At 44.6% G+C, this 16153-nt stretch overlaps 5 protein-coding genes across 5 annotated transcripts; 2 read left to right on the forward strand and 3 right to left on the reverse strand.

Annotated features, from left to right (window-relative positions):
* The first annotated feature begins 3621 nt into the window (after positions 1-3621).
* Positions 3622-7345, forward strand: CCR75_006544 (uncharacterized protein). The gene is made up of 3 exons (XM_067964614.1): positions 3622-4111; positions 4190-4383; positions 4451-7345. The coding sequence occupies exons 1-3, from the start codon at positions 3712-3714 to the stop codon at positions 6629-6631; spliced, it is 2775 nt and encodes a 924-aa protein (XP_067814816.1). The 5' UTR covers positions 3622-3711; the 3' UTR covers positions 6632-7345.
* Positions 7346-8481: 1136 nt separating this feature from the next.
* CCR75_006543 (uncharacterized protein) lies at positions 8482-10940 on the reverse strand (the record flags this gene model as incomplete). The annotated part of the gene is made up of 5 exons (XM_067964613.1): positions 8482-9152; positions 9220-9488; positions 9553-9922; positions 9988-10722; positions 10848-10940. 5 exons carry the CDS (start codon positions 10938-10940, stop codon positions 8979-8981), a joined length of 1641 nt encoding a protein of 546 aa, XP_067814815.1. The 3' UTR covers positions 8482-8978.
* Positions 10774-16134, forward strand: CCR75_006541 (uncharacterized protein; the record flags this gene model as incomplete). Its single annotated transcript, XM_067964611.1, has 5 exons — positions 10774-11565; positions 11627-11799; positions 11869-12001; positions 12072-12617; positions 12686-16134. 4 exons carry the CDS (start codon positions 10774-10776, stop codon positions 12363-12365), a joined length of 1392 nt encoding a protein of 463 aa, XP_067814813.1. The 3' UTR covers positions 12366-12617; positions 12686-16134.
* CCR75_006542 (uncharacterized protein) lies at positions 11143-11418 on the reverse strand (the record flags this gene model as incomplete). The annotated part of the gene is made up of 2 exons (XM_067964612.1): positions 11143-11292; positions 11386-11418. 2 exons carry the CDS (start codon positions 11416-11418, stop codon positions 11143-11145), a joined length of 183 nt encoding a protein of 60 aa, XP_067814814.1.
* On the reverse strand, positions 12450-16153 carry CCR75_006540 (uncharacterized protein; the record flags this gene model as incomplete). The annotated part of the gene is made up of 2 exons (XM_067964610.1): positions 12450-12614; positions 12683-16153. 2 exons carry the CDS (start codon positions 16151-16153, stop codon positions 12450-12452), a joined length of 3636 nt encoding a protein of 1211 aa, XP_067814812.1.

Raw genomic sequence — 16153 nt, forward strand, 5'->3', positions numbered from 1 at the left:
GCGTATCCAGTTCCAAGCGGAATAGGTGGGTCTTTACGGGACCATCCGTAAGACCTTGCATGAACACCGTAATCGGCGTCTGTTCATGAACTGGGTTGTTCGTGATACAACTCGCTAAGAGTCGTATGGGCTGGGCATAAGCGTGAACATCACGTTGAGTTGTTGAGTTTCAGAAGCTCTGTCGAGCTCTGAACTCAGCCCTCGGCGGTTCATACGTCTGTTTGAGCCGGGCTTTAAATGCCTCTAGCGACCCAAAGACATATTGGTCGCGCAACTTAAGGCCTAGTGCCCAAGTTTTGGCACGACCTGCCAAGTTTGACTGAGCAAGTCGCATTTACTCGTCGACGATGTGACGAGCCCTTATGGCATTGTCCAATTCGACAAACCATCTCAAGAGGGAGCTTTCTTCGACTCCCCTATACTTAGAGATGTCAATCTTTAAAGTTTCGGGACGACGAGTGTGCGTCATCCGAGGTACAGGGGTCAGTACCTGTTGTAACCTCAACAGTTCTGCCTGTTGAGAGCCTTGCTAATTCAGCAAGGCTACTTCTCCTTCATCTCGTCAAATTCATGTTGTATGAACTTGGCGATGGCTGAATGGAGGACATCTCTGTCCAAACCGGACAGCATGGCCAAGATGGCATCGTTTCCTACGGTCGAACTCATTCGTTCGACCGCACTCCTTTCTATATCACTTAGAAAGGAGTAGCTTTCACGTATTGAGTATTCCCACTGTCATCTAACATGTCCATCTTGGACGGACTACAAAGTGCTACCAGGTGTAACGGGGCACTACGACTTGAACTGCTTCAGTACAAGTCCACTTCACACTGCTTCAGTTGCGAGTGCTGCCTTACGCACTTCACGTACACTAGTATGTGCAGAGGAAGACTTCTCTTTAAGACAACTAGCTTAAAAAGGGTTAAGTGAAAACTGTATTAATATAACTAAGTATCTCTTCTTTCTATCTGTTGATGCTAACTTAATTATAAACTAATACTAAACATGCAATTGAAATCTTATCTGTCTCTCTCTTTGTTTACGTTTACAGCTGATTAGTCTGCGGGATAAATAGATATAACGGCTTATACCTATTTATGGATAAGATTTCTGAACATTACTATATAAAGTAATATCCTCCAAATATTATCTACCTTTTAGATAATATATCAATTAACAACCTTTAAGTGTTAATTTCATGTAACGTTACATCCCGTTACAGACATGGCCGCGTCTTCATTGCTAATATTTAACATATGGAAATTGATTTTGCCGCTCTGGCCACATCTATAGATCTGACACGATGTTGTCTTAGATATTACCGTTTTGCTCGGTATCACGACTACGACGTTTACAAAGTACGAAATCTTAATACCGAACAGCACCATTACGCTAGCATATACTGTCAAGCTATGCGGTACTTCCAAAGCAATACACCAGCTTCGGTTTCATATTAATGCAACCAATGGGGCTTAGTTTATAATAGCATTATCAATACATGAGCATCTTTGTAGGCACTCAGTTCGAGTGTGCGGCCTACCACTTAAGTGAAGTCTGCCTGTTTGGCGTGCTTCAAAGAGCACACACCCAATCAGTAGTCAAACTTTGAGCCTTTGGAGGTCACACAGTCAACTACGAAAAGTGTGGATCACAAGCTACACTTGAATTCATTATATCTACATATAAAGCTGACTAATTACACGCCCTCGAGTTAGGTAAAGCAAATTGCAGACTGAATATTATTCTGTTTATCTTTCCTACAATGTCTCTGGTGGAGCTGGCGTTTCCGAGCCACGAGGACCTTTGTCCATATGCAAAAGTAATGTTTCCAGCAGCCACAAGCCACAACCTCATTAAAGTATATCTGCAAACGGATTGGTATTTACGAATTAGCTTCGTATTTTGTTTTTGTTACAATCTAGCTGGTATACTGAAAGCTTTTCAGTATCATGAAAAAGCTTTTATCCGACCAGCATTTTTCAAGGCAATTTCATCTATCTAGGCAGCTAAAGCAACAAAAGATTCCGACTAGCCGCCTGGAAAAGATCAGATCTTGTGAGGCTAAAACGGCTCGAATGGATAATGTTCGAAAAGATTGTTCCGAGTTCTGATATATCAATGATTAGTCAATTAAACGCTTGGAAGCCTTCTGGCTCGTTGCTATCTTTTTTTTTGCTTGTTCAAACTCAAATAACAAGGTGTATATATTATTTTAGCTTTTCTATTAACAACAACTAGTCGTTTTGGTCCAGCAACTTACAGATGGATGCAAAATTTCAAATTATTGGGCTAAAGTTGACAAAAGCACTGCACCTTCTTATTGTCTATGATTGGCACATCTGGGCTTTCAATTAATAAAAAAATGCCTTCATAAACTTATATGAAAATGTCTCACCAAACCATTCTTCCCTACTGCAAAAAAGGATCGTAGCCCAGTCCTAAGGATGGCTTTTGAAAATGCCTCAAGTTTCTCAGGGTTTGGTTGATAGTCACCGGATGTAACAAATGAAGGGGATTGTTGTTGTTTCGTACGTAGTTTGGCTGACAAATACATACTAATTGCCAACATTCAACCCTTCCGTTACCAAATCGAATTGAGAAACGATGATTGAATTTCTTAGAGCCTATTGCAGCTTTGACTATCACATGATGCAGAGTACATCGGCATAGTAAGATTACAATTAAATGAATCGATGCAGCTACCTTGCATAATGATACAATAAGATTAATTAAGATATAAAATTTCACAACTGATAGAATGTCATGGGGACCACAATACATAAAGATAACCTAATCTACCACATTAAATCTTGTGTACGGATAGCGTTTTTGTCCCGTCACATTTGTAGGATCGAGCTGATTATGTAGCGTACCACTTTATTCCTCATTGCTGATAACCTGTACTTACGCGGAGGTATGCAATTTCACTATTTTAAGAATTGCAATTGAAAGGTCTGATTTTCTCTGACTCTTTTTCAGCGTCGGCCGTCAATGCGCCGGCTAAGCTTACAAAACTTCTACCATTATCTGACATTCCGCGAGCTATTGACTGACAAGTCGTCAGCGCGTTACTTACTCACCGTTTAAGGTCTGATCTAAGATTCAGTGTGATTCTTAAGCAGATCTAAGATTCAGTGTGATTCTTAAGCAGCCCATAAGCCAAGAGGGGCTTCACAAACTGTTAACTTGTGTAAAAAGGTACTATTTTCTTGGTGCGCCACGTTTACGAGCGGCGATTTGACTACGCTGCGTAATAGAACAAAAGCTCAATATGGCGATATCTGGCGCATTGTTCTTTAGTATAGTAGTGAGACAAATCAATATTCAAGCAAGCAGTCGATTGAATTGACGGCACACGGTACAATGCTCCATATATTAAGATGAAAAGGTGGCGTGTACCAATTATAAAGACACGATGTGCTTTTTAAGAATATCAGACCATTCAATTTAGCTGAAAATCCTGCTTTACAGACGCAGTACATAGAAACAGTACGATTCATCGGCAAGAGCAGCCACTGAAGATTTTGCTGTTACCATATTTTATGTAAGTAAATTATTAGTTTCCGCAGCCCTATTTAGTTCAGCGTCCAGTGCTACTTCTGATTCAGGATCATCCACCTGCCGTTTTCCATTTTTGCACTCCCCACGCTTGTCCTCCGCTGCGACTGGACGACCACCCTCTTTCTCGTCTCATTTCCCTCGCTGTCAGCCATGGGTGCTGAGCTTAGTCGTCCCGCTGCAAGCTTGGACATTACTGATCTCAAGGACGATTCGCGTCGACGCGTGGGCAGCAGCAGCGCGTTGGACGGACGACGCCAAGTTTTAAAGCCGAACAACTTGTCCTTATCCGCTAGTACGACAGCGTTATCGACGATGTCACAAACAAACGGCCGCAGCAGTAGCGCGAATTCTAAATCGCTTTTCTCGAGTATGCGAAGGTCTCGTAATGATAGCAAGAGCACGCCACCGGAATCGATGAATGGAGGGGACCACGTTGTTGAGAGTCTCGATTTGCCCATTGTGGAGTGGGAGGGATACGTAACAAAGCGGGGCCACTTGGTCAGGAATTGGAAAATGCGCTTTTTCACACTAGAAGGAAATCTCGTGTCCTGTATGTGGTCAAGTTTAAAAAACAAAAGGAAAACGCAAAAAAAGGTATTGACACTTGGATTGTAATGACCTGTAACAGATTACGAGAACAAGGTGGACGCACGCAATCGTAGCCATTTGAAGGGCCGCGTGAATGTAGCGTCCGTCAAAGTGGATAAAGTGGCCAAGAATGGCCATGGCTTTGACTTTTCCTTTGAGACGACAGAGGGAAAAGTCTTTCACTGCAGCGTACCCACCCATTTTGACCAGCTCACTTGGGTCCATTTTTTAGAGGTAAGAGGCATTTAAATGAAGTAAAGAAGAGGGCTAAGAATACTAAATCGCCGGTGTTTTTGTCTAGGCGGGGATTGACATGGTGAGTATGCGCCAGAATAACAAACTTGTGTACGGCACGTACCGCAATGGAGCGCTACCCGATATGCACACAGACAAGGCGTACGACGCCTACAGACGTATGTTGGGAGGCAACGCAGTCGTTGTAACTGAACTGCTGTCATATTTTAATAAAGACCTCGTCTTCTCCTCGTCATATCCAAAGAGCACGCCCTTTAATGGCGACTATTTTGGACGCGAAGGTTTGCTGCATTTTCTAGGTGCCTTTCAAAGTAACGTGGATCTGGTTCAAATGAAGGTGGAAGAATGTGGGCTCGATGGCGACGGAAAGAGTCTGATGGTCAAAGGGTCCGAGACTCTCAAGAGTAAACACTCGGGTGCTATCATTACACAATTGTGGTCGCATCGCATACGCTTTGGTCCATACGGCCGCATATTACGGTTCCGTGTTGACGTGGATGTCGCGAGCGCGACGGGGAATTGGAAGTCATTTGGAGTAAAAAATCCGTACTCCGAGTTATCTGACGCGTCCATTCGATCAAATCGTTCACTCAGTATTTCTATGAAAGATTTTACAGTTTACAATGTCATTGGTAAAGGCGGGTTTGGTACCGTCGTGAATGCTGTTAAGAAAAGTGATGGACAGATCTATGCCCTTAAAATTCTAGAAAAAAGCAAGATGACAAAATACGACGTTGAGAGCTCGTTTACCGAAATGCGTGTGGCGCAGAACATTCATCACCCGTTCATTGCAGGATTGCGCATTGCTTTTCAGAGCCGAACAAAGCTTTTTTTGGGAATGAATTACTACGGAGGTGGTGATCTTTTTCACCACATGAGCAAGGGTTCTAGCTGCCGAATACCATCGGATCGAGCGCACTTTTACACGGCTGAGCTCGTACTGGGTATCCACCATTTGCACCAACACGACATTCTCTACCGTGACATTAAACCCGAAAATGTGATGATAGACGCTGACGGTCACGTTGCGCTTGTGGACTTTGGTCTCGCCAAGCTACACGTGTCAGAGTATAAAGGAGCGAAAACGATGGCAGGATCGCCTCAGTACACCGCGCCGGAGCTTCTCCTTCCCAAAGCAAAGCGCTCATATGGAAAAGCAGCAGATTGGTGGAGCCTCGGCATTTTGCTGTACGAGATGAGTGTGGGCAATTCCCCCTTTTATGACAACAACATCGAAAAGATGTACCACAAGATTCAGAATGATCCATTAGTCTTTCCCACGAAGCCCCAACTTTCGGACGAACTCAAGTCGATTCTACGAAGTTTCTTGCAAAAAGATCCGACCAAGCGTCTTGGTACAAGAATCAGCGATATCCTTGAGCATCCATTCTTTCGTGGAATTGATTGGGATTTGTTGCTAAAGAAGCAAATTACGCCACCATGGAAACCCAAGCTATCGTCGCCTCTTGACGTGGAGTACGTGGATGCAGAATTTACAGATTTGGACGTGCATAGGGAGGTGCAGTCACCGACCGATAAGACAGCAGCCAAGTCAAAGGGTTTTTTGTCGCTCGTGTCAAGCCGAGGTAGCCGTGACAAAGCAGCTCCTCCAGTACAGGACCCTACTTTCAAAGATTTCACCTATTTTTGTGAGGACCCCGATTCACTTGTCGAGGTGACAAATCTAGTGTCCGAGTTGCGGCCTGCGCCAGCATCGAATAGCCTCACACCCAATCGTTATTCCAATGAAGAAGACTCTGATGAAGCTTACCGGCCTTCGGAACTCGAAAAATCGATTCCAGCGGAGTGCGAGGGTACTCCATTGTCATCATTTGTTGAAAACGGACATCTAAACTCGATACCTATTTCTCCGCAGCAGTTTCATGAAGGTTTGTTGAAGCTGGAAGCCACGATGACGGAACAGTTTGAGCGCGTAGAGGTTACCATATCCCGCGAGCGAGCGCCAATGAAAAAGCCAAGTGGCAGCTCAAATTCAAGTAGTGAGGAACGAGAACAGGATCTTGTTCGCGTTGAAAAGATGGTTATATCGCGAGCCCCATCGCTTCGTAACGCAGCAGTAATACCCAACAGCCCCAGCGCCAACATGCGTGACCCGAGTGGAACGAGTGATGTTGCGAAACACGAAGTTCTATCGCAGAGCTCGAGTCGAGGTGCTGTAGCCTTTGCAGCAGATAAGAGACACCCGATTATGGAGGCGGAATTTTAGCAATGTTATCGTCATAAGAAGATGAGGTCGACGACGAGCGTTTCACCATTCTGGCGTTTAACATTTTTCTCGTGATATTATGCATGTTAGAATGAATCAATGAAGACAATTATTAAAATGCACCACGACTTAGTGTCGTCTTCAATTGCAGCTGTGGAATTGAGCAACAAGTTGTGTATTCTAGTCTTCATCGAAGATGTTTTTGACTTAATCATTTGATCAAACCCGCTGCTCTCGCCAGTTTCGGGGAATAGCTGCCCTACTTAGAATCGAGAGACCTCCTGACGTGTACAGATGTGCTGATCCAGGCTACTGCAAACAGAAATACTGATCGTGTGTACGATGATTCGGCCTGCTGCTTTCGTCGCTAAGCCTTAATAGTGAAAGTTGCTGGCCGTCTCGAGATATTGCTTGATCAAACATTTCGTGGTAGTCGATTCCGGCAGAGCAGCTGTGCGTTCTCAATACTCGTCTTGGCTTATAAAGTGAGTCCACTGATTTGACTGCACTTCAGGCGATTGCTTGGATTCGATTTGTTTTTTTGAAATTAGAGATATTAGTTTCGCTTTTCTTGTTGATGTTCACGCAACTTTTGCTATCTTTGTATCATTCAGATCAGATTCTAGACAAGAATATTTTTTTTTATTAGATTTTTCTCTTTATTGTCAAACCCTCGCTGCATCATTAGTTTTGCTTTGCAACCCTTTGTCACACATCTGTTAAGGAAGAGAAAAATGGTATACACTGAAAATCGATTTTGGTTGCTAACTTAATGCATTAAGACTCACAAAACGGAAACTCTTCTCATAGCCTTTGTTAAACAAAACATTAATTATTCATCAAACGCTTGCTGCTTCGTCCGCTGCGTCATCGATTGTCGAAGCTTAAAAGACTTCACGATTCTTATTACCGATCGCATACGCCTTTTGAAGGTCTAAAATTGCTGGTCGAATTCAGGAATGCCGGTGTGTGCTCGTCTGCTCGTCCACAATTGTTAAAACATTAGACAGGTTCAGTGATATGGTATCAAATTAAGGAAAAGGTTATTTACGTTACTGAAGGTAACATAAATAACCTTCCCCTTAAATTGATACAGTTCGAGAGCAAGGCAGTCCGATTCGACTCAACAAGAACATACTAGCAGTACGTTCACGCTATAGGTGACAGCTTCTTGTTTGGTCGACTCACGACGGCCTCGATGTTGCGTCGATTTCCTTGTCCATCGACCCACGATACTTAAATGATAGCATTAATGCCGCTGCAAAGGAAGTTATGAAACTAAAAGATGCTGCAAATCTTGTCATAATCGTAAGTGCGCGAATAAGCACGTCGACAGCCGATGATTGCAAATATGAGGATATTGGCAGCAAGCGTTGGGAGTTCAGCCAAATGCTTTGCCACTTAAATCATCATCTCTGCCGCCGGTCCATGCTATTAGTGCATTTCAGGTTCTTGACAAGCACGAGACTGTGCAATGACGCGATTGCATCAAAGCTTTCGCGCCACTGGCAAGCTACAAGCACGCAACTGATGTAATAATCAGCAATACATCGCGTGTTTATCCAGAATTGCTAAGCGAGCAATGATGATAATCTTCCAGTGTCATGTACACTCGAATATGAGCGGGTCTCTCGGAATACCGTCTTATTCTTAAATATAACAATCGATAAAGCTTGTGTGGAAGCATCTTCTTGCGAATTAATACCATCAACTCAATAGCACGCACAAAAGAATCAGCTGTTTCAGCTGAATCGTAATACTTTGCTTCTTGCAATGTTGTTGAAGCCAAAAAAATCACTCTTTGAAGTAGTCCCGAAGCAACTTACCTTCTTTCGATAACAACCTATGATTGGTATCTCTACAAATTGTATTTTTTGTGGTTATGGACCTATTTCGAGATCAAAATCGCATATTTTCTGGATATTGGATGTTAGCGTTCACTACAATTTTCCCATCGTAATATTTTTACGAGGCTAGCATGGCAAAAACTATTGACGTCCATTTTTGTGTTTTGCTGCAAAATTTCGATTTTCGTTGACTGCGTCCATGCCCCTAATAATAAGTCCAACCTCAATTTCGATAATTTTAGTTCCTTCGGCTCCTTGCTCGTACAGAAACTAGATGCATGAATAAAAATGAGACGCTTTGTTTGCATTCAAATGTCCAAGACTAGGAAAAGTCCATCACAATTTCTTAATAGCAAAATTTTTCTGCCACAACGGCTCAAATATAGGAGCGTAGAAGCGCTTTGTGCTCATTGGAAATGTTGCAGTCAATTTGAAACTGCACTTTTATCACTTCTACAAACCCCTCTTTAACCTACGTGCAATGCATGTCAATATCGCAACTAAGCGTCATTCTGCAAAATATCTTCCTTTACCGTTGGCACGACGTAATTTTTGTAGAAACCGTGAATGGCAACGAGGGGTACATTTTTCTGCTTCGTTAATGCTCTGAACGTGTTTAAATGCATTGAAAGCGGTTTATTAACGTCCATTACGAAACACCGGACGGGCAAATTCTGACCGACCGTAAATAATCGGTTAAAAAAGTAAACTGTAGCAAAATACGGGATCTTGTCAATGTACCTTGTCTTTTGCAATCGCAATCCATAGATTTCTTGACCGTGGGTCGCGATTTGTATCGTCAATTACCACACTTTCTTTTTTTTCGATTGCATCCAGACATTTAATTTTGCATTTAATTTTTGTACGCAACTCGTCTTGGCTCACAGCGACGTACGAGCTCAAATAATTTGATGCAAAGAATGACTTCCCAGATGCTGGAGAGCCTACAAGAATAATCATTTCTTGGCCAGGTTTTGCAGCTTGCGCTCCAATGGGGTCCAGCACTGGCTCTTAAAAACAAAAACATACATAATCAATTCGTCTTGAACGGACTTATGCCTTAACAATGCGCACCCTTGCTATGATTAAATTTAATTAATTTCGGTTCAAAGCCAAGATCCCACGTGTCAAATTGCGTATGTATACGCTGCTTACTTCCCAGAAACAAATGCTCGGGTGTAAAGAAAGGTATTTCGGCATTGAGAGCAAATTTGTAATCTGTCGCGGCAAAGTCTTTGGCACGCCCAGGTATCTTCGGCCGCCCTGCTGCGTCGCCACAATAAAAGCTTGTGTCTTTGTCAATACATTCCTCGCCCTTGCCGCTTAGCAAAGAAGCCATTTCGTGCCAAGCGCCTATACGCGGTTTTCGCATCATATCGTCTGCTGTACCTAAAAAGACCAGAAGTGGCAGCTTCAGACGTCCGATAATTGCCTCAATTTTTCTCTATTGTATCGCCACAAGGTCAATCAATATATGGCTTTGAGAAAATCAAGTTTGCATTAACAAACCTGCACTTCGGCAGCCGTCACGTGTCCTTTAGCAATGCCATTCTGGTTCGAAAAGATACACAACGTGTACCCTTTCTTTGCCAAACTAATTAATTTATCTCTAACTAGCGTTGCGTGAAATAACTTCCAGTCGTCTATTGCTTTGGCATGCACAGCGCCACTCTTGGTAACAATAAGTGTCCCGTCAAGATCAAAACCCGCGATTTTATAGGTATTTGCCGCCGCATTTCCTTGATGCTGCTCCGCGCGTGCATCCAACACGTACAACGACTTTTTAAGTATTTTCCACGGTCTTAAATGGGGTTCTGGAAGCGCTGCAGTGGTCGTCTCTTTTGTATCCCTAACAGCAAAATAAGCAGCACTTAAAGCGGTAACCTTCTGTCGCTTAAACGTGGATGATTCGAACTCCCTAAGGCGGTAGGAATTCGTTGCAAGCCGCGCATTCGTTTTGATACTATCATAAATCCATTGAGTGTGCAGGATTTCAGCCTTGGCAAAGCGCGCGATCAAGAGATTGAGCGTATCGTCCTGGGTTGGTGTGGACAGAAACACTACAGTTATAGGTTTACTGGAAGCCTCGGAATCATCAACCACAACGCCTCCATGCGACTTCACAAGTGCAATTGTCTCTTGATTACCTTCGACGAATGGAAAAAACACCACGTCTTCCGCAAACAGCTGATTCGCATTCATGACCGCTAACCAACTTTTAATAGCGAAATGCGTGTGGTTTACCTGAATTCGAAAGAATTATAGCTAGAAAGTTAACACACACCATTAAACACTATGTCGGACGCGCTGTCTGCTATCCTTGAGTCTATGGCTGCGTCCACAGGCAACGCGTCGCTAAACTCTTATACTATAACGAATACGAGCAAGACAAGAAACTTGATTTTTAAATCAATGTCCGAGAAGCGTGAGCGTGAACCGTCATCAACGTCATTGTCAGGCATCTGGAATCCAATGGTGGAGCCGCTGGTAGATTCTGCCTCCTGCAAGATTGATAACGCTGCTGCAGCTCGAGTTGTGAGTTTGGCGAAAGAGGTTGCTCGTCAGCAGACGATACGTGCATTGTGCAACAAAATTCGGCGCGCGAGTGAGGACCTAGGCATTAATAAGCTGACTTCCTCGGCCTTTGAGACTTGGCAAATAATCTCAAAACTCACAGGCAATGAGCAGGACCCATTGATTCCTCATGCAGGCAGTGATTACAGTGGTCTCTTTGAGGAACTTCGTAAGGCTGGAGCCACCAAGTCTGGGGCTACCAAAAAATGCAAGGAGCTCATGCACGAATCGGAGCGGATGCTGCACAAATTTAATCATCAGGAATTTGTAAGCGGCAAGAAACGAAAGGTTCAAAAGGTTATAAGTGAAGACAGTATGTGCCACCTGACGTACGGCCACGTTGTTGTGAAGCTCAGTGTGCGCCATTACGTTAAGCTGCGCGAAATGTATGCTAGGAAGCAAGGACTTATTTGTGACGGATCAAGCATGGCACCAAAGGACCAACACGAATTCGAGAGAGCGCTATTCTGCATGCTGCTGCGGTATGACACGCTGAATGGAGGAGGAACTCAGGTGCCGGAAGTGAATTAGATTTGGATTGACGATGCAAACTCTAATGGCCGTAGTGCTGTAGGCTGCGCTTTACGAGGAGTGTTTTGACGTGCTACTGAAAGAATTTGATTGCGACATGGAGTGCTTCGCGTCACCGCTCAATTGCCGCTACTCGCGGTTTTGTAGTGCCTTCCTTGATACGGATTATGTATTTGGAAGCGTAGGCAGCTTTTTCCACTTCTCTCCTCGCTCGGGGTACGCAACAATTATTAATTTCTATTTGTGGTGGTGAAATGGCTTACACTTGGCGTTTTGTGTGTGAAGCTGCTTTGAAGCCAACCCGCCATTTATTCCTAAAGTGATTAAGTTAATGGCAGACCACATGTCGGCGCTTCTCAATGTTGCCGATGGACCTCTAGCGTTTATCATCATCATTCCCTCGTGGCAGAAGACTGAGGTGACGATGACTCCTTGATTGAATTGTTGACAACTTTGCACAGGAAATTCTGAGTCGGTTTGGTTTACAGGGATGGCAACAATTAAACTCCAGTCGATATAATCAGAGGCATCTACTCATTCCGCAAAAGAAACACGGCTATTGCGAGGGCAAACAACAGATTCGAAAGACTCGCTGGCGCATCGCATCATTTGACACAAGTGTATTTTTCTGGCAAAACCCTAAAGCGTGCATCAAGTGGCCTGTGACGGAGCAAAAACTAGAAATTCTTAAGCAGGCCTTCAACTCGAAGCAGGTTCGCGAACGCGACGCATTGGGTCTACGGAAATCTGGCAAGCGTGTTCGTTTAGCTAATGATACCTGATAGAATTTTTAAAGCGCTTGTTGGTGAAATAAAACCTGCTGCATCTTGGTGAAACAAGAAATAGCTCATTGAGGAGGAAGTACCTCACGACCCTTTCACGCCCTCCTCCTCCGTCATGATGTTGGAAATAAAGTCCAAAGACTCCTCTTTTGTCATCGAGTAGACGTTGCTAATCTTGTTCTGGTGGCCGATGCCGTAACATTTGTCAGCAATATTTACCAATTCAGGACGAAATGTCGATGTGATAAACTGCAAATGATGCCACACAACACGGTTAAAGAAATAAGAGCTCAAAGGTAAATTTCGATCGTGCTCACCTGAGCTGGGTTTTCTTTCGAGTGTGCTTGGCGATGAATCAACGCCGCAACAGCAGCTCGGTGGGTAGAATCTAAGGCCTGGTCGATCTCATCAAATAGGTAAAAAGGAGCTGGATCCACTCGCTGAATCGCAAAAATAAAAGCAAGAGCCACCAGAGCTTTCTGGCCCCCGGAAAGCTGCTGCATTAAATACGAGTCACCCTCTCCGCGAAAATTTACCTTTATCTGAACGCCAGAGTACGTTTCGACATTTGACTTGCGTGATGAATCGCCGCCATCTGCACTACTAATCTGGCTCGGATCGGCACCAATCATTATCATCTTACCATCGCCTGTTGGTACCAACTCTCGAAATACCTCCGAAAAGAAGCCAGCTACGCCTTTAAACGTACGTAAAATAGCTTCATCTTTTCGCTTATCTAGAACGTCAATCAGGTCTTCAATCGAGCTATACGCGTCGTCAATTTCGTTTTTTCGTTCCAAAAGCCTCGCACGCTGCTCGTTAAAGCTCAAGTATTGATCTAGCGCCTTTTTATTCACGTGACTGTACTTCTGCAATTTTTCATTTCGGCGCTTGAGCTGCTTAATTACTTCTGAAAGTGGCAGTTCCTTGAACCTATCGAGCTCAGTGGTGGGCAGCGTTCCTAGGTCTCGAATATCTCGCGTGATATCGTCACGCTTTTTCAGCAAACGACTGCGCTTACTTACGACACTTTCTGCTTGCCGAGCCTCCTGTAGTATTTGATCGCTCAGTGACACATCATCTGCGTTCAAAGTGTCTACTAAAGCTTTCCCTTCTCCAATGACCTGCTGCAATGCCTCGATCTTTTGCTCAAGGTCTTTGAGCGACGACGTGTTGTCCGTCACCAAACGAGAGGCATCGTCTAAGTCAATTTGCTTGGCCTTCAGGTTTTCTTCCCGCTCGCTAATCACCAGCTCTTCAATACCTTCTCCAAGTTGTCGCGCCAATTCGTTTTTCCGTCGTACGAGGTTTTCCTCAAGGATCGTCTTAATACCTTCTTCCTGCGAACGAATCTCATCCAGTCGCTGTATTTGATATCGTTCTTCTACCTCAAGGATAGATATTTTGGACGACAGAGCGTGCAGCAATTGCTGCTCGTCAGTTGTCAAGGTGTCTTGCATCGGAAGCAGAAGCTCCGAACGAAGTGACATGACTTTCGCAGCTAAAGCCTGAAGCTCTCTGCTTTGGAGCTCATAATTCCGCTTTCTTTGCGCTAGATTCTCTTTGTCGGTAAGGCTTTTATTTTTACATCGTGCTATTTCGTCACACAGGCGCTCGTGAACGGATATAGCACGGTGTTTATCAGCCTCGAGTTTTTGAATTTTGCTAATTACACCAGTCACCCGCTGATCTGCTTGCTGAGCATCTGCTGTCACTCTTTGCGCTCTGCCCGTCATCATTTCCAGTTCCAGCTGCGCCTGCTTCACTTCCATCATCGCTCGGGTCCGAGATCGTCGAGGATCTTTGAAGCCACCATTCAGTGCACCACGACGATGCACCATATCACCATCCAACGTCAGGCAGTCCATGTTGGTCTGCTCTGCATATCGAACGCACGTGTCCAAATCCCGGCACACCAATTTCTTCCCAAATACTGCCATAACACCTTTTCGAACCTCTGTAGGATATTCCAGCTTCTCTACTAGTGCAACAACGTCTTCATTCCTAGGATATTCAAAGCACTCCTTCAGTTTTAGACGATTTAGAGGTAAAAAAGTGAGCCGACCCAAATTCTTCTTCTCCAGTTCCCGCATAAGAGCCGCCGCCGTGTCATCTGTATCCACGACAACATGAAAGAGGGCGCCGCCTGCGGCCTCATCCGCTGCGATACAATAGCGCTCATCCACAGGTCTCACCAAATCAATTAGCGGTCCATAGATCCCTCGTATGCGGCCTTGCATCTCTCGCACTGCCTGCAAACCGCGACGGACGTCATACGCCATTGTACTCTGTAAAGCGTTCTCTCCATCGCTCACTTTTTTCTTCAGCTCGCGCAAAGCGTACGAAACTTGATTCTCTTGCCGCCACTTTTCTTTGCGTTCTTCATTCAAAATGTTGCGCTGCTCTTTCAGCTGCAAAATTTCGGCTCCCGTAGCATCCACGTGGTGGCGGTGTTCATGTAGCTTTTGCGTTTGTCGCTCAAGCGTTCGCTCAGACGCCTCAATGGACTTTGCCAAGCCTTCTATAGAATGCTGCAATGTCGCCGTGTCTAATTCTTTTCGGCGCGTAAGGCTTTCAATGTCTTGAATTTCACGTTGCAGATAGTCGTCACGCTGTTGCTGGGTGTGAAATTGATTTTTGCGACTCTGTTTGGCAACTAAGTGCTCCGACTGCGCTTTACAGTCTTCGAGATTACGTCCTATTTGATCATATTTTTGCTCTGCTTGATGCAGCGCAGGGAGAATCTCAGTGCTTAGTTGTGAGCGTACTGTTTCAATCTTGCACTTGACTACTTCTGCCTCCTTGGAAACAGCCGACCGCTGCACATTGTCCGATCGAATTTTCTCTTTCAGCTCCTCCACTTCCATCTCCAGCTTGAATCTGGCTTCCATCAGCCCTTTTCGTTCATCTTCTCGACCATTTCGTTCCTCCATTAGCTGTACCAAATCACGTTTTTTCCTCTGATGGTCACTTACAATTCGACTCATCTCACTTCGGACGGACAAGAGCTTTTCATGCAAATCTGTAGACCGGGCACTTTCGTGTTGCCGTTGCTTCTCAAGGGCTTCAATCTCTTCTCGTGCTTTATGTAGCTCCATTTCATGCATAGTATACTCTAGAGCGCGCTGTTCTCGATCGAGTTGCTGGTAATCTTTCAACTCCTCCTTCTCCTCTTCGAGCTCCGCTAGTCTCTCTTCAATGTATCTCACAACCTCCTGGATTTTATCTCGCTGCGACTGCGTCTCCTGTAAGATCTTAAGTGACTTGACTCGCTGGTCCTCATACACTTTCGTGCCTGCCACCTCCTTAAGTAGATCGAGTCGCTCTCGCTCCCGCATGACTGCCAAAGCATTAACTTTACCTTGCTGCACGATATAATATGGATTTGAGCGTGAAAATCCCGCGCTTTCAAGCAAATGCACCACATCGCTTTTGGTAATGTGCTTGCGGTTAAGAAAAAACTCGTCCTTTTTGACGCCAATAGTACGTCTTAGAGCTACCTCCGAGTCGTCCACGGGTAGACGCCCATCGCTGTTGTCAAAGATTATCTCCACATACGCCGACATGACATGCTTACCTGATCCTTCATGTAGCAGCGCCTGACGCTCCTCAGGGCGCAAATTGGCGAAGCGGGACGTCAGGAGTCCGAAACGAATGGCGTTAAAGAAATTGGACTTGCCCGTGCCATTGCGCCCAATCACTACATTATGTTGCATGCTAAAGGGTTCTACCGCCACTTGATCCTTATAGCTACGAAAGCCACACATTACTACTTGCTTGATGTGCAT

Source organism: Bremia lactucae, linkage group LG10 (genome assembly GCF_004359215.1).
Source record: "Bremia lactucae strain SF5 linkage group LG10, whole genome shotgun sequence".
NCBI classification, from domain to species: domain Eukaryota; phylum Oomycota; class Peronosporomycetes; order Peronosporales; family Peronosporaceae; genus Bremia; species Bremia lactucae.